This window comes from Myotis yumanensis, unplaced genomic scaffold (genome assembly GCF_028538775.1).
Source record: "Myotis yumanensis isolate MYYU_CA2020_CCGP unplaced genomic scaffold, mMyoYum1.0.hap1 SCAF_2, whole genome shotgun sequence".
Classification (NCBI taxonomy): domain Eukaryota; kingdom Metazoa; phylum Chordata; class Mammalia; order Chiroptera; family Vespertilionidae; genus Myotis; species Myotis yumanensis.
In genome coordinates this window covers 27,874,672-27,894,762 of record NW_027223753.1, presented here as the reverse complement: position 1 = coordinate 27,894,762, position 20,091 = coordinate 27,874,672, and the positions used below count along the sequence as shown (strand labels likewise).

General features: G+C 40.2%; 1 protein-coding gene and 1 pseudogene across 1 annotated transcript in view; both read right to left on the bottom strand.

Annotated features, from left to right (window-relative positions):
* EIF2B3 (eukaryotic translation initiation factor 2B subunit gamma) overlaps window positions 1-20,091 on the bottom strand; it is a 93,925-nt gene that overhangs the window by 32,242 nt on the left and 41,592 nt on the right. Inside the window, exons 5-6 of the mRNA XM_070404887.1 lie at window positions 19,303-19,414; window positions 2,514-2,603 (exon numbers count right to left, since the gene is read on the bottom strand). Of these exons, the coding sequence (XP_070260988.1) occupies window positions 2,514-2,603; window positions 19,303-19,414 (202 nt within the window). The remainder of the gene's footprint in view (window positions 1-2,513; window positions 2,604-19,302; window positions 19,415-20,091) is intronic.
* On the bottom strand, window positions 6,982-7,144 carry LOC139004800 (U2 spliceosomal RNA; annotated as a pseudogene).

Genomic DNA, 20,091 nt, shown 5'->3' with positions numbered 1-20,091 from the left:
ATTACGGACCAAACAAAACTGTCACTGCAAGATGCAAGCAAACAAGCCTTGGCACACAGCCCGTTAGGCAGAGCCCTTCAAGGAGATCAGCCAGTGATATGAGGAGAGGACGTGAAGCAGTCCTGCCAGTTCCCACCTGCCTCTGCTGGTACTGAACATCAGGTCAATTCCCTTAACGCAGTTGGCTTAGCAGCATAATGGAGGCCAAAAGTATTCTTCCTGTTTCCTACTCAAAGTAGAGACAGCTCAAAGCTGTGCTAAGAAGTGGGACAGGCCACTGTGAACAATCATCGTGAACATCCTGACCTTGGGGCCGAAGACTGGCAGCTGGGTCCACTCACTGCCCTGAGCTCAGGCAACCTCACTCTCTCCCTTTCCTCTTGTACAACCTTCCCAGAAACACCCACCTCATGAAATTATAAGCCCCTAAGACATAAGAAATCACACAGAACAACAGACTTGACTACTAGCTGTAAATAAACAACTCGACCAAGTTAAAAAGAAAAAATAATTACTACCAATAGGACAAAGGATTAATAGCCTAAATAGATACAAAAGTTCAAGAAACATAAAAATATTTTTAAAGAAATAAAAATTAAAACAAGTTGCAATTTCTAACCCCCAATCAAATTAGCAGATTTAAAATAATTCTCATTACTACTAAGGGTGCTGTGAGATGAGAGTTACTCTCAAAGGGAGTCAGAGTATAAACTGGTAAAATCTTTTCTGAAAAGTAATTGGAATACATTAGCAAAGAGTAGACAGAATAGTTGTTTTTTTTTAACTTAGTCAACTGCAGAAATCCTCATCTCTTTTTTCATTGCTGATGTACCAAATTACTTCTGCTGTTTGAACTGTTAGTACATTTCCTTTCCTTCCATTCACCAAACATACAGGGGTGAGCAAAAGTAGGTTTACAGTTGCTCATCTGGAAAATAATACATAAATAATAAAAGAATAATAAAAAAAGAACAAATAATCAAGAGTAAACTGTGTTTTGTGTATGCATAACTGTTAACCTACTTTTGTCCACCCCTGTATACCGAATGCCTTACAAATCCAGTAGGTATCTAATTTCAAAGAATTTTGGTGGAAGAATTAACATGCCAACAACTAAAAAAGGCACAGGGCAGAATATGCTAACTTTCATAGGTGAAAAATAACAAAGGATTGCTAAAGCAGTCTTTTCTTGAAGTTGCATCTCCTAGATTTACTTTTTCCTTTCCATCCATAAATAAGTCATCACTCCATAGCTAGATAATTATAAATGACCCCTACTTCCCTTGGAGGATTCCCTTTCCCACCCAGAATCATCTATGTTCTCCTGCCAGGTTATATCATTGCTCATTCCATATGGGACTATTCTGTTTAAAGACCTATAACTCCCTGCTTAGCTTTCAAGGTCTTCTACATGCTGCTCTCACCAACCTACTCAATCCTATCTCCCACAACTTTCAGACAAGACCTCCACTATATCAGCCAGGAATAAAGAATCTCCCTCGAGTACCATTCTAATTTGTCCTGCTATGTCTTTATAATGGTATAGGTCTTTGTTTAAAACAGAAAAATATTGTTTATGTTTTAGAGATACATACTGAAATATTTAGAGATAATTCAACTGAAATTACAGATGAAGTTATATCATAATGACTTGCTTTAAAATAATCTGGTGTGATGTTGTATAGATGGGTATAAAACAAGATTGGCCATGAATTGATAATTATTGAAGCGGTGTGATGGATCTATGGGAGTTCATCACATTACTTTCTCTGCTTTTGTATGAGATGGGTGGAGCTGGATTTTCAAGGGAGAGGAGCTGCTCCTCTTCTTACCCATATGCTTATTAAATCTTTTCCCACCTGTTCCCCTGAGGACTCTAGTTGTATTTCCTATCAAAAGTCCTTGAGACCAATAGCAAAAGGAGGTTTTCCCTCTGGAAACCCAAGTCCTGTGATCTAGCAGACACAGTCTCTGGGAATTGTTAAAGCCCACAGTTCTGTTCTCAAAGCAAAATCAGAAAAGTACAAAAATTTGTTCACTCAGTGAGGTAGACTTCTTTTCCAACATTGGAGAGAAACTTGCTCTTCTTTTTTCCCTCCTCTCAGAGAATTCTCTGGCCCTTTGCCAAGAGGGCCCATCTATGGGATAATTGCCTAGGGAAAGGACATCTACTTAGAGACAAATAGCACTAGAGTTGGGGAGCTCACCCTTACAGAAGGAAGCAAGAACAGCTTGGAGCTGTGCAGAAAGAGGCATCATAGGTTACTAATAGTTTTATAAAAATATTTTTCTGGTTTATTATAACATAGATCCCAAAAATACAAGTGGGGGACTCTGTGGTACAGACAAAATAACAGGATGCTGATAACATGATTTCATTTCTAGAACAAAGGTGAAAATAAATTGTAATTTATAAAAACTGGTTACCTAACATTATCAAGGTTTAAAACTGTTACCTAAGTCAGACAGTAGCTTTAGCACTGTGGACCTGACTCTACCCCCCTCTTTCTTACTCATTTTCCATTAGGAAGTCCACAACGTATTTTTTCATGCAGTAGAGATGGGCGTCCACAAGGCCTGTGTGGAAACGTATTCTAGGGTGCCTGCAAAAAGAAAAGAGAGAAGGGGCTCACAATCAGGTAACATGGGTTCTATCATATTATTAGGTAGTAGGCATTAGAAAAAATTATTTTTCATTTTCTTTTAAAAAATATTTTAAATATATTTTTATTGATTTCTGAGAGGAAGGAAGAGGGAAAGAGATAGAAACATCAATGATGAGAGACAATCATTGATTGGCTGCCTTCTGCATGGCCCCCCATGTGGGATTGAGCCCACAACCTGGGCATGTGCCCTGACCAGGAATTCAATCATGACCTGGTTCATAAGTCGATGCTTAACCATTGAGGCACACCAGCTGGGCGGCAACAGAAAAATTTTAAGAGCTATGTTGCCTATACCCCATCCTGGGGAGATCAAGATGGTGGATACTAGCTCTGATCCAACCACAGAACAGGTCTTTTCTTTAAAGAAACCCTATTTCACATTTTATGAGGCTTTTAGGCTTCTAAAGACATTAAACCAAAATCAATAAGCCATCAAATCACTGGCAAGCCACCTTCTATTCTATTGCTCCTACACACAAATCTTGTCACTGACCTTTTCCTGCTTCTACTTCAACTGCCCCACTTCCTGCAGGCCATACTTTACTCCAGGATTTGGCTTGTGTTACTCCATTTTCACAGACGCTGAAGTAAAATTCTACGAATACTCTCTAACTCCCACTCTTATTTATTCATCAGGACTTACCCCAGTTGTACTTCCTCCAGGAAACCTTCACCCAAGTTTGTGCTCTCACACTTATGCCCACCTATATCAGACAACTTATCATACACTAAGATAATTGCCTATTTATTTGTCTCTCCCAGTGGTCAGCAAACTGTGGCTCACGAGCCACATGCGGCTCTTTGGCCCCTTGAGTTTGGCTCTTTCACAAAATATAGACTTCTGCGCATGGGCCACGAAGTTTCAATCGCACTGTATGTGTGCACCCGCAAGTGGTATTTTGTGGAAGAGCCACACTCAAGGGGCCAAAGAGCCGCATGTGGCTCGCAAGCTGCAGTTTGCTGACCACTGCACTAGACTGAAAATTCCCTGAGAACAGAGATTTATCTTTGTAGATTGAGCTCTTAGCATTGTATTTCACACAGAGTAAACGTTAATAAATAGTTATTGAATAAACAAACAAGTGAATAAATTAGGTCAACTTAAGGCATCTGCCTGATTGCCGTCTATTTTAGTTTGCGATTTTGGTTTCAGTCTCAAGAAATGTCATGCTTGCCCTGACCAGTGTGTCACCCATGGACTGAGAGGTTGTGGTTCGATTCCCAGTCACGGCATATGCCTGGATTTTGGGTTTGAGCTCCGGTGGAAGCTCATATGGCACGTTCAATAGGTACCTGAGGCAACCCATCGATGTTTCACTTTCTCTCTCTCTCCCTTCTTTTATCTCTAAAATCAATGAAAGCATGTCCTTAGGCGAGGGTAATAAAAAGAAAGAAATGTCATGTTTGTAATTTCCAAGGTCATTTTACTTAATAAAAACAGACAGTTAAGAGGAAGGAGAAAAGAGTGGAAAATAAAGATTCCAATCATAGCTGCCTGGTTGTCATTTTTCTTCTACTCTGTTACTTTGCTTTGACTGGCTTATAGCTTTAAGGAAAATTATTCTCATGGGATTGAGACACCCTAGAAGTAATTTATCAAATAAATTAAGGTGCACTACCCTGGGCTTCCATTATTTTGGGGAGAAAGGCAAACAAAATCTTTGAAAAGAGCAACAGAGGAGTCAGACTTATTATTCCACACCTATAACACATACATTCCACACACAAGCCAATTAATATATACAATGATGATGAAGAAGAAAGGAGAAGCTACTTCTCAATCCTAACTTTCTGAGATTCTTGATTTCTAAGAAATTCCTCAGGATGAATGTGGTTACCAGGGTTTTCCCTGAAGTCCACACCGATAATTCTCTTCCTTGATCTAACCAATTTGGAAAGTTGCACTCTCCTGTTCAGTCTCTTGGTTTACAAATTCCCTGAATCATTCAACACACTCTACCTATACTTACTGAATCCTCACAACTACCTCATGAAGTAGATATGTCACTCTCATTTTTATAGCAGAGGTCAACTGCTATAAAACAGCCAGGAAAGGAATAAATTAAAATTCTGAATAACCATCTTGTAAACTGTTATCAATTCCTAGCATATATGGCACAAGCATTCATATAGCATTTTATAGCTTATAAATATTTCTTCCAACTTTTTACTCTCGCCCCATAAAGTAGGTTAAAAAAATTCTCCCATTTTTAAGAAAAAAATGTCCCCAAAATTTAGAATACTCAAGGCTAGAGAATTAGGTACAAATATGAAAGACAATGAAGAAATAGAGATGGGCAATTCAGATATATTTTTTTCCTTTCATATCAAATTTGTAGTGAATGTAAATCTTGGAACTGGGAAACTAATTGCATTTAAGTTGCCAAAGAGGTGGGTTTCTTATTTCACTCTATTATTTTTGAATTACATGAGAAATAAGGATTGATATTTTAAAACAAAATAAACAAAACCTAAAAGCCTCAAAGAGTGTCAGTAATACCTGGGTAACTGGCAGACAGTTCTGAGCCAGAGAGGCTTTGGGTTTGTATAACATAAAGTAAGAAATTAGTAAATAGCCCTGGCTGGTTTGGCTCAGTGGATAGAGCAGCCGTGGGCAAACTACGGCCCGTGGGCCGGATCTGGCCCGTTTGAAATGAATAAAACTAAAAAAAAAAAAAGACCGTACCCTTTTATGTAATGATGTTTACTTTGAATTTATATTAGTTCACACAAACACTCCATCCATGCTTTTGTTCCGGCCCTCCGGTCCAGTTTAAGAATCCATTGTGGCCCTCGAGTCAAAAAGTTTGCCCACCCCTGGGATAGAGTGTCAGCCTGTTGACTGAAGGGTCCCAGGTTTGATTCCATTCAGGGGCACATGTCCAAGTTGCAGGCTCAATCCCCGGTGGGGAGCATGCAGGAGGCAGCAGATCATTGATTCTCTCTCATCATTAATGTTTCTCCCTCTCCTTCTTCCTTCCTCTCTGAAATCAATAAAAGTATATTTAAAAAAAAAAAGAAATTACCCTAACTGGTTTGGCTCAGTGGATAGAGCATCGGCCTGTGGACTGAAGGGTCCCAGGTTCGATTCTGGTCAAGGGCATGTACCTTGGTTGCGGGCACATCCCCAGTAGGGGGTGTGCAGGAGGCAGTTGGTTGATGTTTCTCTCTCATCGATGTTTCTATCTCTCTATCCCTCTCCCTTCCTCTCTGTAAAAAATCAATAAAATATAAATTTAAACAAGAAATTAGTAAATAGAAATGAGTAAGATAATTAGAAATTCTTGAAATTTTATGTTTGTAAAGTAATTTAAAACATAATTTCCCAAGCACAGGAAAAGTCCATTACAATAAAAAATAAAATATGTGAAAAATTTGTGGGAATCCTTTCAATGATAAAATAACAATAAAAGTTCAAGATGTGGTATAAAAATTTAATCTTTAAAGTCTATAAGATCATTTGTGAAACTCCCATGGGTTTTTTTCTTCTCTTTAATTAACATAAAAAAAATATATTTTTTTTGTTAATCCTTACTCGAGGGTATTTTTTCCATTGATTTTTAGAGAGACTGGAAGGGAGAGGGAGAGAGAATTCTTTATCAACCTGCCTTCAAGTTTCCTCATACATTCTTGGGAAGCAGGAAAGCAGATATTAAGAAATGCTCCTAGCTCCTTGGCAGGGTCACTGGTACCAGCTGCTACAGGAGCTGGGAGGATGGAGGGCAAGTTGCCCACGGTGCTCCCCCATGGAGGAGACAGCACACAAGGCTGCAACCCTGATGCTCGCACCTTCCACTGGACAGCGATGAAAGCTGTAGCTGTGCCAGAGAGCACAGGAGAAAGTGGCCTGTTCGAGGGTGTGAGCAGAGGTGACAGGAGGAGAATAGCAGAGGGTTTAGAGACAACATCATCTTGCCTCCAGCACAACCATTTCTGTCCTGTGATCAATGTAAGTCGCAGGAACTTCTTAGGTAACAAACAAAATGAGCCAGGGGCATGGAGTATATGACCTTATATTGGTCTGGGATTGGCTATGAGCTCCAGCATTATCATTGAAGGAGGTTTCATTTTGGAACAAACATAAAGGTCTTCTGTGACTTGCCAGGAAAGGCTCCATGAAAGCAGGTCAGTAACGCATAAGAACCAGAAGCAACAATTCCAATGAGGACAAAAACCTCCCAAGATAACTTAGCCATCTTGAAGGGTTCAATGCAACAATACAAACAACCTTCCTCAGACAGTCACCTTCTACTTTATTTGGCAATCTGAAACCTATTCCAATAAAAAAACATCTCTCCTCCCCACCCCCGAAGAGTCAGAGCTAATTTCCTACTACCTAATCATTATAATTTAAAAGAAATTAAAGACCAAGGTATGCTTGAAATAATCAAGGTTGCTCAGAAGTAGAGGAAAGAAGATGACCCATGAAGCATGGCTACTTACTACACTTGATCTTAGCCAAAAGGCCGAGAAGCGATGCATGGCTACTTACTAGCTATCTACAATTCTAATGAGGCAGATTTTGGGGCAAGTACCTGTTGCCTAAGTACCTGGTAGCTGTTTTATAAAAAAGCACTTGCCATACCACCCCAAATGCCTGCTCTTGATGGCAGGGGAAGGGGCAGGAAAGACAGGCTGTTGATCGTTAGGAGTGCACATGGAGCTACCAAACCGAAGGTCTGCCTATGCAGCAGCGTGGCTCTGGCCCCGTCGGTGCTCAGGCCCTCTCCTAGAAAGGCAGTGTTGAAGTGAGAGCCCTGGACTCAAAGCAGCAGACAGTAAAAGTGCTTCTCTTCATTGTACTGACAGAAAAACAAAAGGAAATTATTTTAGTTCACATTAATTGAATACCTACTATATGCCAGGCACTTGGGATATAACAGTAAACAAAGTGGACATGACCCCGCATGAAGCTTACAGTTTACCGGAACATAAATTATTGCAAGTATGCAATAACTGTAAAAGGCAGCACAGAATGCTACAGAAGCATATAATGGGGGACTTCACTCAGGCTGAGAGATATGGGAAGTTTCCCTTTCAGCTTAGACCTGAAGGAAGGGAGAGAGATAGCCAAGTGAAAGGGGCATAGCAACTAAGATGGGCACTCGGGGCAGAGAAAAATAGCTGGTGACAAGACCTTGAGGCAGATTGGTGAGTGTGAGGAACTAAAGATGCCCAGTGCTGACGAAACACAGATAACAAGATGGGGAGATACACAGATGAGGCTGGAGAGGTTTTAGGCCATGTTAAAGATTTTGATCTTTATTCTAAAGGAAGTAGGTTTTGCTTTCCAGCGGTGACAACTTCCCCACGGCAACTTTCTTCTTGCTAAGGATCTCCTTCATCCCTTCCCAGAGAGAAGAGGAAACACAAGAAGTACCTGGTGCAGAGCCCCAATTCCTACTTCAAGGGTGTGAAATGCCCAGGAGTCTATAAAATCACCACCACCTTCAACCATGAACAAACGGTACTTTTGTGTTGGCTGTCCCACTGTCCTCTGCCAGCCTACAGGAGGAAAAGCAAGGCTTCCTGAGGATGTTCCTTCAGAAGGAAGCAGCACTAAAAGCACCCAGAATCAAGGTGAGTGGCAAACCATCCCAATAAGTACATTTTGGATTAAAAAAAAAAAAAGGAAGCAGGTCTCAGGTTATGTGTATAGGGAAAGGTAGAAGTGTATAACACAAAATCATCTCCTATGTCTCTAGTATATTCAATATCTTGAGACTAATGACCACCTATATTCTGTGATGATATCATTGGCTTAATAGTGAGCTAAATCAAAGTTGAAAGGCAGCTTGGTGTAGTAAAAAGAGCAATGGCTAAGAGCGCTCTAGTTCTGACCTCACCACTAAATACGACAAAATCTTTCTTCATGCCAGTTTCTTATTATAAAACAGAGTGTGGTGCTTCAGTTAGTCCTAGAGTTTTGTGGAGGTGCTTCAGGACCTGCTAAGGGAAGCCTGAATAAGGATAACCCTGTATTCTAAGTTTATATCTTAGGCTTCTATAGAAGATTTCAGTTACAGAGAAAGTTCCACTCCCTTAAGAGAAAGTTGGAAAATGATTGCAAATTTTAATCTTAGATAATAGATAATTTATTCATTAATTTATTCTATTTAACAAACATTGAGATCTATCATATTACCTACTTGTTGCAGAGTTATTAGGATGGTTAGAAATTACTTGAAGTGTGTACTTGGTATTTGTATATCGGGCACTCATTAAATAACCATTATAATTACCATCATGAGCCAGGTACTGTGCTTTGGTACCAGGGACACAGAGCTGAAATAAACAGAGCTCCTTAGGAGTTCACAATCTAGTAGGGAAGACTACATGTTAGAAAACTTTTTATAGTATACTGTGGTACATACTAATGGAGGGAGCTCAGTACAGAAGAGGATGTAGTGAGATGTCTAAAGAAGCAGGCATAGGATAAGGTTTCTCAGGGATGGATGAAGCTTGGGTGGGTTCTGAAAGAGGAGGATACATTTGCTAGGCAGTCAAAGCAGGAAAAGAATATTTCAGATCAAGGAACTAGTATATGCAAAGGCAAAGTAGTAATGAAAAAAATCCCAGGATAAATGGTAAAAATTAAAGCTGGAGAGCTAGGCAGAGGCCAGAGCACAAAAAGCCTTCTCTGACTCTTAGATGTCAAGTTAAGGAGTTTGGATTTTGTCTCTTAGGTGATAAAAAACCATGGAAAGTTACTGTTTTAAGTAAACAGTCATGTGCTGCATAACAATGTTTCAGTCAACAACAGACCAGATATACAACAGTGGTTCCATAAGATTATAACCAAGCTGAAAAATTCCAATGGCCTATTGACGTCATAGCCATCGTAAGGTCACAGCACAGCTCATTACTCACAAGTCTGTGGTGATGCTGGAGTAAACAAACATACAGTGCTGTCAGCCATATAAAAGTATAGCACATACAATTATGTACAGTACATAATACAGATAATGATAGTAACTGACCATGTTACTGGTTTATGTGTTTACTATACCGTACTTTTTATCATTACTTTAGCGTATACTCTTGCTGTAAAACAGTGTGCCGTGTTACAAGAGCAGCTGGCTCACACATCTCATACTTATCGTGTTTCTGGATTGCATCATTTTCGCTTTCTTTTTTCTTCTTTTTAATCCTCACTTGAGGATATTTTCCACTGATTTTTAGAGAGAGTGGAAGGGAGAGGGAAAGACAGAGAGAAATATTGATGTGAGAGAAAGACATCCATTGGTTGCCTCCCGCAGGAGCCCCGACCAGGGCCCAGGTGGGGAGGAGCCTGCAACCGAGTTATATGCCCTTGACTGGAAACGAACCCAGGACCCTTCTGTCTGTAGGCTGACGCTCTATCCACTGAACAAAACTGTCTAGGGTTGTATCATTTTCTCTTGTGGTTGATTTACAAAACTTGTGTGTTGTTTTGTATAGTAACATTCTGTATAGGCTCATAGCCTAGGAGCAATACGCTATACCATATAACCTAGATGAGTAGTAGGCTGTACCATGTAGGTTTATGTAAGTGCATTCTATGATGGTCGCACAACAACAAAATCGCCTAACGACGCATTTCTTAGAACGGATCCCTGTCATTAAGCAGCACATAACTATACATATACACGCTATGCTGGTTTTGTATGTTTTGATTTAGTTGAGCTGGAATTATTTATGCAAAATTCTCTTTTCTGAAAGGTTCTGAGTCAGTGATGGACCCAAGAGATATTCTGTGTGACATTTAGGGGGCAGAAGTAAAGCTGTAGTCACATTTTCAATGCTATGAAGGTCGATGGATGGTGCCAAGTACTGTGTCTACTTGCACATGATGTCACTGATATACTTGCTCACCCAGTAGGCATGGAACAGTATCCAGTCCTGCAGCTCCTCTAGATCCTGACAGATATCCTCCCTCAGCTTCTCTTGAGTCCTGAGCCAAGCACTGTGTAGCTCTGTAGTGAAGGATACCAGCTTTTTCCGCAGATTACCCACAGCAATGAGACTGAAGGCAATAAAAGACAGATGTGGTCCTTGTTTTGTTCTTGCTCTTGTCCACATCTAGATTTCCTTTCTGATTGTTGATCTGGCTGACTGATAGCAATCACTGTCCTTGTGTAACTTATAGTCCAGAGCAATAAAGGGTTCCAGATGTTATCTAGACATTTCTATAGACTATAGGAGGGCACAAAGGAAGAAGGGTCAATTCTCAATTCTGCTTAGTGTGAAAATGGTCAGAAGAAGTTTCACAGAGAAGTGCTATATGAGCTGAGTCTTAAAAGAAGAGCAGGTATTGAGCCAGGGAGAAAAGGGTAACTGGCTGAAGAAGTGCTCGGAATGGTGAGAGCAAAAGGACAGAGGTGTAAAAAGGAATGCAGAGGTCAGGGAACTATAAGCCACTCTCCATAACTTATGGTGGAGTGCCGAGTATGGGGTTGCATTTGAGAAATGGTGAAATATAAGGCTGGAGAGGTAAGCCTGGTTAGATGATTGAGGGCATTAGGAATTTGTAGTTTTTCCTGTAAGCAATCTGTTTGTAGGTAGAGGGGGAAGAAATAGTAGAAAGAAAAGTTGGAAAATTCTGGAGAGTGTTGGAAAAACTGATGGAGCAGTTCCAGGGGAGGCAGAGGAAAATGGGGTACAGACATAGTTAGGGGACTGGTCTTAAATAGGAGGACAGAAACTTCTTCCTCTAAGGTTAGAAAAAAGGAATTGAAGGTGGGTCTGAGTGAAGATAAAATCATGGGTAGGGCCGAAACCGGTTGGGCTCAGTGGATAGAGCGTCGGTCTGCGGACCGAAGGGTCCCAGGTTCGATTCCGGTCAAGGGCATGTACCTTGGTTGCAGGCATATCCCCAGTGGGAGATGTGCAGGAGGCAGCTGATCGATGTTTCTCTCTCATCGATGTTTCTAACTCTCTATCTCTCTCCATTCCTCTCTGTAAAAAATCAATAAAAAATATATTAAAAAAAAAAATCATGGGTAGGATAGTATGCTGGGAAAATCAGCATCTGGTAGCCAGGATTTTCTTGCAGAAGGAGTAGGCAGGGTCATTTCCTGAGACAGGAAAGTGGAATGGGTTGAGAACAGTTGCTGAGAGAAATGAGAAGGTGGTCCAGGACAGATGTAAGAATGTGGAGTGGTCTAAGGGCTCAGCTAAGATTGGAAATATGAATTTACAACATTGTAAGTTGGTGCCAATTTGCAACATTGCATAATATTTCTGCTGAAGTCTTTAATAGAACAGATGTAGAAGTAGACAAAGTAGATGTTAAAGTAATCCAAAGTTGAAGATTATGAGGGCAGACACAAGAAAAGGACAATGAGTGAGGATATGGAGGGAAATGCCTGAAGTAATATAGCATATATTTTAGATTGGATGAAGAAAAAAGTGAGGGATAGAAAGAGAGAGGGGGTAGGGAGGCAAGCAGGAAGGGCTGGTAAGGGAATGAAAGATATAATGGGACTGAAATGAAGGAAACAGGATTCTAGGTAAACATGGCAGATTAAATATAGGCATAAAGCCCTATTCCTTTTGAAAGCTCATTAAAGTGACAATAAAGGTGTTACTATTTTTAAAAAGGCATAGCCCCCAAGAACAAAGATTAGGAAAAGAGAGGATAGAAACAATATTTGAAATCTGGCAAGCAGAAGGATGGTGGTAACAGATTTAGCATATCCAAGAAAGCTGAAATCTAAACCAGCTCTAAGGAAAGCTGAGTAGCAACTGGATTTGTACTGCAGAAGCCCTGAAATGATCAGGAATTGGCTTGAGGAAAAGGCTTAAGGATGCTGACATGGGTTCTTTTACAAATAACCTATCTATGTGACTTTATAGACGTGAGAGTTAAAAGTATAGAAAAATAAGAATAAAAGTCTCACTGTGTGTGCTGGACAAAGTTCTTGATCCTGACTTCTACAAGTCCCTCTGCACTCCTCCCCCCGCAAACTGCAAAATTAGAGAAGTACTTAAGGAATTTATGGCTGGTTTGCAGCAATGGGGATACTAATGTTAAGTAAATAGCATTTCAAGACTTTCCATTGGGAAAATAATCAAGAATATAAACCCATTTCTCATCATCTCATCATCCCAGCAATACAAATTTGGCCATGATTTTCGAGATTTGATTCAAGTCCTTGTCTTCCCAGATATAAATGTCTAAACTTTCCAAGACGAATGTGTGAACATTTTATTCCATTTTAAATATATCCTTTAGAAGCTTGTTTTAGTTTTTCATTAATCTTCCAGTAAAAAAAAAACCCTTGACTAGTATTCAAAAGAAAACAACACAACACTAGAGAAAAGCTACATGATTTTCTTATTAAATATTTGGCACAAATACCTTTAACTTATGAAATATTAAAAACACATGTCTTTCCGAAATAAAACAGGAAATTTAGAACTGGGGAGACCGTCTTTAAAGAACTAAGTCAATTTTAGTTGGAAAAACTGAGGCTTAGAGAAGCAAAGTGATTTGCTCGAGATCATATAGCTGGTTTGTCTCAAGACTAAATTTCAAATTCTCTAGACTCGAATTTCCAATCCCATGCTCCTTCTACCAGCAACATTCTTTTCCACTACATATAATGCCTCTCCAAGTCAGTAATACTTCAAGTCAACATTTGGAAAAGGTTTTCTGCTTTTAAAAAAATACACTGAGGTAGTAAGAATCTGGACCCACTGGAGTCAAGTACTACCTGATGACTAGACAGCTTGCTGGGGAGACTGCTTCTGTACCTGACTATAGGCTTAGCAGGATTCCTACTCCAACAAGCATCATACACTATCTCACTTTCTAGGACCAAATATGCCTGAAGCCCAACAAAACAGAACATTTTCTTGCAATCAAGCAAACACTTCATCCTCTCTGACAGGGAGAAAACAAATGTCCTTTTCTCCTACAATCACTACAAAAGTAAGAAAACTTTAAAACAAGAGGTTTCTGGTGACCCCAGATATATATACACAAAGGCCTTTTTCAAGATTTAGTGTTTGACTAATAGGAACTAGTCCTCACTTTTGGAAATTAAGTTTAAAAAAAGGATAGGAAGTATTGGATTCTCATATTCAAACATGTTTTAAAAAAAAATCTGAATCTAATTAGCTTTTACCCACCATCCCACTGAGGCCAGGAGGAGCACAATGCCCCAGAGGGTCATATGAATATGGGGAAGAAGATTTTATTGCTCATTTATCCAGCCAGCTGCCCTATTGCAACTATACTCCAAAAATCCTGAATCACTGGGGTGTAGATTACAAGTTAGAAGAATGGAGGGAAAAACCTGCCAACAACAAAAAATGCAATCTAGTCTTAGGAAACCAGCAGAAGATCTGGGCTTTTTAAAAAAATACATATTTTTTATTGACTTCAGAGAGGAATGGAGGAGAGAGAGATAGAAACATCAATGATGAGAGAGAATCATTGATTAGCTGCCTCCTACATGCCCCATACTGGGGATCGAGCTCGCAACCTAGGCATGTGTCCTGTCCGGGAATTGAACCATGATCTCTTGGTTCATAGTTCGATGCTCAACCACTGAGCCACACCAGCTGGACTCTCTTTTGTTCTTTTAAAGATAGCATACAGCTTTTGGGTTCATGAATGAAATATTCTCTCATCTCTCAATTAGAGCAAGGTTTTTGGTGTGTTTTGCTCACATTGTATTCTTAGCTCCTAAAGTAGTGGAATTCAGATGGCTCAAGTATTAATAAACACATCTTTCTGTATAATGTTACCTTTTTTGACATTTTCTTCTCTTCATAATGTTTCCCTTTAAGGTGATTTTTTCTTCTCTGCTAATTTATTGTTTTTTCCTGTTTACATCTGGTAATTCTTGTGTGTGTGTGTGTGTGTGTGTGTGTGTGCGCGCGCGCGCACGCACGCAATACCTGATTGGGAGCACTGAACATGTGGTGGGCTTTTTCAACTTTGAAATTTAATGTAGGATTACCTAAGAGGTGGGTTATCTGTTGGGAATTCCCCAATGTTTGTATCTTAAGGTCTTTCCTCTTAGACTGTCTGATACCAGAGAAGAATTCTCTTCTGTCCTTGCTTGACAGGTGCAGGCCTGGTTGCTAGTATTTAGGAACCAAGTGGGAGAAGAACACTGAGAACCTTACAACATAGATTCCCCATTTTTGTGTGTGATATCTCCAACCTCATCTATGTATGGTGTTCTAATCATATTTATTAGCTCTTGTATATTTTTTTAAAAAAAGAATATTTATTGATTTTTATAAACCAGTGACCTCTTGGTTCATGGGTCAATGTTCAACCACTGAGCCACACTGGGGTGATTCTCTGTATTAATCATTTTCTTTTTCATCTAAATCACTGAATATCTCAAACCTTTCCTTTATGTCAATAACTTGATTTTCATTGGTGTCTACTATTCTGTTATTTGTTATTTTAAAATTTATTAGTTAACTCTGAAATTAAGTTACTTGGTCCTCTATTTTCTTAGTTCTCTATACTCTTTTACCTCAATTTGTTGTTTTATCATCTCATCACTGAAATTTTATTTATAAAATCTACATTTTAATGAGTTGTTTTATAGTTGTAGAGTTGTAAAGAAATTCTTTCTATTCATTGAGTTATTATTTTTCAGGGTAGGCTCTTTGTCTTTTGCCGGGCATTTTTCTTGCTTTCATTTTGTTTGGTGTATATTTGCACAGCTGGCATGCTAATTCTTTTGGGTCTTGTTCATTCTTGTTTTATTAATTTTGATACAAGATAGATGAATTCTTGCACTGGCTGGTACGCTCAATGGTTAGAGTGTCAGCCCATATACTGAAGGAATGTGGGTTCGATTCCCAGTCAAGGGCATGTACCTGAATTGCAGGTTCGATCCCCAGCCCTCGTAGGGGCATGTGCAGGAGGCAGCCAATCGATGTATCTCTCTTGCATTGATGCTTATCTCTCTCTTCTCCCCACCACCTCCCTGCCTTCCACTCTTTAGAGGGAAAAAAATCCTCTGGTGAGGATTAATGAAAAAAATTTTTTTTAATGTTGTATAGACATACAATGGAAAATTATGCAGCCTTAAAAAGGAAGGAGCCTGGCCAGCATGGCTCAGTGGTTGAGCATTGACCCATGAACCAGGAGGTAATGGTTCGACTCCTGGTCAGGGCACATGCCTGGGTTGTGGGCGTCATCCCCAGTGGCAAGTGTGCAGGAGGCAGCCAATTGATGATTCTCTCTCATCACTGACGTTTCTGTCTCTCTCTCTCTCCTTTCCTCTCGGAAATTAATATCAATATATATTTTTTATTTTTATTTTTTTTAAAATATATTTTATTGATTTTTTACAGAGAGGAAGGGAATGGGATAGAGAGTTAGAAACATCGATGAGAGAGAAACATAGATCAGCTGCCTCCTGCACATGTCCTACTGGGGATGTGCCCGCAACCAAGGTACATGCCCTTGACCGGAATCGAACCTGGGACCTTTCAGTCCGCAGGCTGACGCTCTATCCACTGAGCCAAACCAGTGCTGGCCAATATATATTTTTTAGACTCTTGAGAAACCAAGATGGCGGCATAGGTAAACACCGGAGATTGCTGCCTCGCATAACGACTTCAAAAATACAACTAAGACAGAACTGACATCATCCAGAACCACAGGAAGGCTGGCTAAGTGGAAATTCTACAACTAGAAGGAAAGAGAAAAGCATACCGAGACGCAGAGGAGGTGCGGTGCAGAAGTAAAATACAAAGGTGCGGAGGTGCATGCGGAGAGGGCTGGCGGCTGAGGACACAATTGTCTTTTTCAATCGGGAGGGAGTCTCAGGCTCTGAGCTCCAGTTCCGGGCGAGTCTCCCAGACTCATATGGGAGAAACGGGACTGTCTGGCATCGGTAGGAACTCGAGGGCAGCTTTCTCTCGGAGGCACATGCAGCAATTGCTGGGGCCTCTGAGGACAGGACTGAGAGCAGCCATACTGCTCGCTCTGCCCGCCCAGTTGATCCTCCTGGGGCTCCGCCCCGCCCAAGCTGGGCACGGAGGCTTTTGCATATGAAAGGCCTGGCCCTTTGTAATCTGAAAATTACTTAACAAACTGCAGCTGCCCAAGGCCCCAGGGCAACTTACATTGCTTTACAGCTGGCTTCTGCAGGGTGGCCTCAGGCAGGGGCTAGATTAGCAACTCCTTAGATCCAAGAGCCAGTGTACCTAGTGGTCAGAGTGGGACCATCCAATTATAACTCCGCAGATCCATAAGGAACACACTCAGGGGGCAGACTCAGTGAGCACCAAAGCCCCACTGAAGCAAGTCTTGCCCCATAAGGGTGTCTTCAGCACAGAAGTTCTCCCACCGTAGACACAGCTGATTCTCACAGCCAATTGGCCTGGAGGTCAAATCCTCTCAGCTTTACATACAACAATCAAGGCTTAACTACAACAAGACTGTGCACAAAGCCCACAAGGGGGTGCACCAAGAGTGTCTACCGCAGGTAATTGGGCAGGCTGAGCCACCGGGTCCTATAGGACACTTAGCACAGAAAGCCACTCTATTGACACAGCGAAGCATAAAAAAATGCCGAGACAAAGAAATAGGACATAAATGACAGAAATGGAGGAAAGCAAACTACAGGATATAGAATTCAAAACCACACTTTTAAGGTTTTTCAAGAACTTTCTAGAAACCATCGATAAATTTAGTGAGACCCTCAAGAAATCTAGTGAGACCCTCGAGGATATGAAAAAGGACCAACTAGAAATTAAGCATACACTGACTGAAATAAAAAATATTATACAGACTCCCAACAGCAGACCAGAGGATCGCAAGAATCAAGTCAAAGATTTGAAATGCAAAGAAGCAAAAAACACCCAACCGGAAAAGCAAAATGAAAAAAGAATCCAAAAATACGAAGATAGTGTAAGGAGCCTCTGGGACAGCTTCAAGCGTACCAACATCCAAATTATAGGGGTGCCAGAAGATGAGAGAGAGCAAAATATTGAAAACCTATTTGAAGAAATAATGACAGAAAACTTCCCCTACCTGGTGAAAGAAATAGACTTCCAAGTCCAGGAAGCACAGAGAACCCCAAACAAAAGGAATCCAAAGAGGACCACACCAAGACACATCATCATTAAAATGCCAAGAGCAAAAGACAAAGAGGGAATCTTAAAAGCAGCAAGAGAAAAACAGTCAGTTACCTACAAGGGAGTACCCATACGACTGTCAGCTGATTTCTCAACAGAAACTATGCAGGCCAGAAGGGAGTGGCAAGAAATATTCAAAGTGATGAATAACAAGAACCTACAACCAAGATTACCTTATCCAGCAAAGCTATCATTCAGAATTGAAGGTCAGATAAAGAGCTTCACAGAAGGAAAAGCTAAGGGAGTTCATCACCACCAAACCAGTATTATATGGAATGCTGAAAGGTATCCTTTAAGAAGAGGAAGAAGAAAAAGGTAAAGATACAAATTATGAACAACAAATACGCATCTATCAACAAGTGAATCTAAAAATCAAGTGAATAGCCGAAACTGGTTTGGCTCAGTGGATAGAGCGTCGGCCTGCGGACTGAAAGGTCCCAGGTTCAATTCTGGTCAAGGGCATGTACCTGGGTTGCAGGCACATCCCCAGTGGGAGATGTGCAGGAGGCAGCTGGTCGATGTTTCTCTCTCATCGATGTTTCTAACTCTCTATCTCTCTCCCTTCCTCTCTGTAAAAAATCAATAAAATATATTAAAAAAATAATAATAATAAAAAAATAAAAATCAAGTGAATAAATAATCTGATGAACAGAGTGAACTGGTGATTATAATAGAATATGGGACATAGAAAGGGAATGGACTGACTATTCTTGGGGGGGGAAAGGGGTGTGGAGGATGCGGGAAGAGACTGGACAAAAATCGTTCACCTATGGATGAGGACAGTGGGGGGCGGTGGTGAGGGCGGAGGGTGGGGTGGGAACTTGGAGGAAGGGAGTTATGGGGGGAAAAAAGAGGAACAAAAGTAATAATCTGAACAATAAAGATTTAATTTAAAAAAAATATTTTTTTTTAAAAAGGAAGGAAATTCTGATACATGCTACAACATGGATGAACCTTGAGAACATTACACAAAATGAAGTAAGCCAGTCACAAAAAGACAAATACTTTATGATTCACTAATATGAAGTATCGCAAGGAGTCAAATTCATAGAAACAGAAAGTTGAATGGTAGTTTACCAGGGGCTGGGGAGAAGAGATGGAGAGTTATTGTTTAATAGATATGGAACTTCATATTTGCAAGATAAAAAAAGTTCTGGAGATTTGTTTCACAACAATGTGAATATACTAAGATTAGTGAAATGTACACTCAAAAAATGGTTAAGATAGTAACTTGTATAGAAAAGGAAGCTCTATAACATTGTCAGAAAAACAGTCCTGTTCCCTGTTCTCCCCACAGCTGCTTTGCCCCACTCCTATTCAGGATCTGACTCTACCTTGGCAAGAAAAGACACAGAAAAGCTAAGCTTGTGTGGTGAAATAAAGTCTTCATACTGTCTCATGAGAAAACATTCACATTCTTCTGTTAATTTCACACAGTATAATCTAGTTTTCATAACTCTTTCCCATCCACTGGGTGGTTTTATTTTGTTTTAAGACATGAAGAATTGCCAATAAGAAACACCCTAGGGCTTACTTCTGCAGGATGGATCCCTTAATGACCAGCTCCTCATCCAAGTCCGCTTCATTAGCCATGAAGAGCAGCCTCTTTCCTGTGCTGTCCACTCCAATGAAGTCACGCTGCTCCACTGAATCATACAAGAGAAGGAATATCAAACAAAGACATTTGCTTTGCTTGTATGACTAAGTCAGGGAAGAGGGTACCTGCTCACATTTCTCTTGGAACCAAATACAGAACTGAGTGTTATATAGCACATACTCATTACAATGTTTAAAACAGAGGCAGTCAAAATTTTTTATTGCTCTAAAGGATATTATTAGGTTAACTGTGAATTCTGAATAAGTTCTATAGGTTAAAGTATTGTGTCAATGTAATTTCCTATTTTTAGAGATCTGTCCTTTATGGAGGTAGGTGGAGGGGAAAGGACACACTTTCGTGTATTTAAAGGCAATTTATTCTCACATAGCTCAGAAAAAATAATTATATATACATTATATATGCATATGATATATACTGAATATATGTTATGAAAGAGAATGATAAAGCAAATATTAACATTTGGGTGCAAGATATATAAGTTCTTGCCCTAGCCAGTTTGGCTCAGTGGATAGAGCATCAGCCTGCGGACTGAAAGGTCCCCTGTTCGATTCCCTGGTTCAAGGGCACATGCCTGGGTTGTGGGCTCGATCCCCAGTGTGGGGCGTGCAGGAGGCAGTCGGTCAATGATTCTCTCTCATCATTGATGTTTCTATTTCTCTCTCACCCTCTCCCTTCCTCTCTGAAATCAATAAAAATATATTTTAA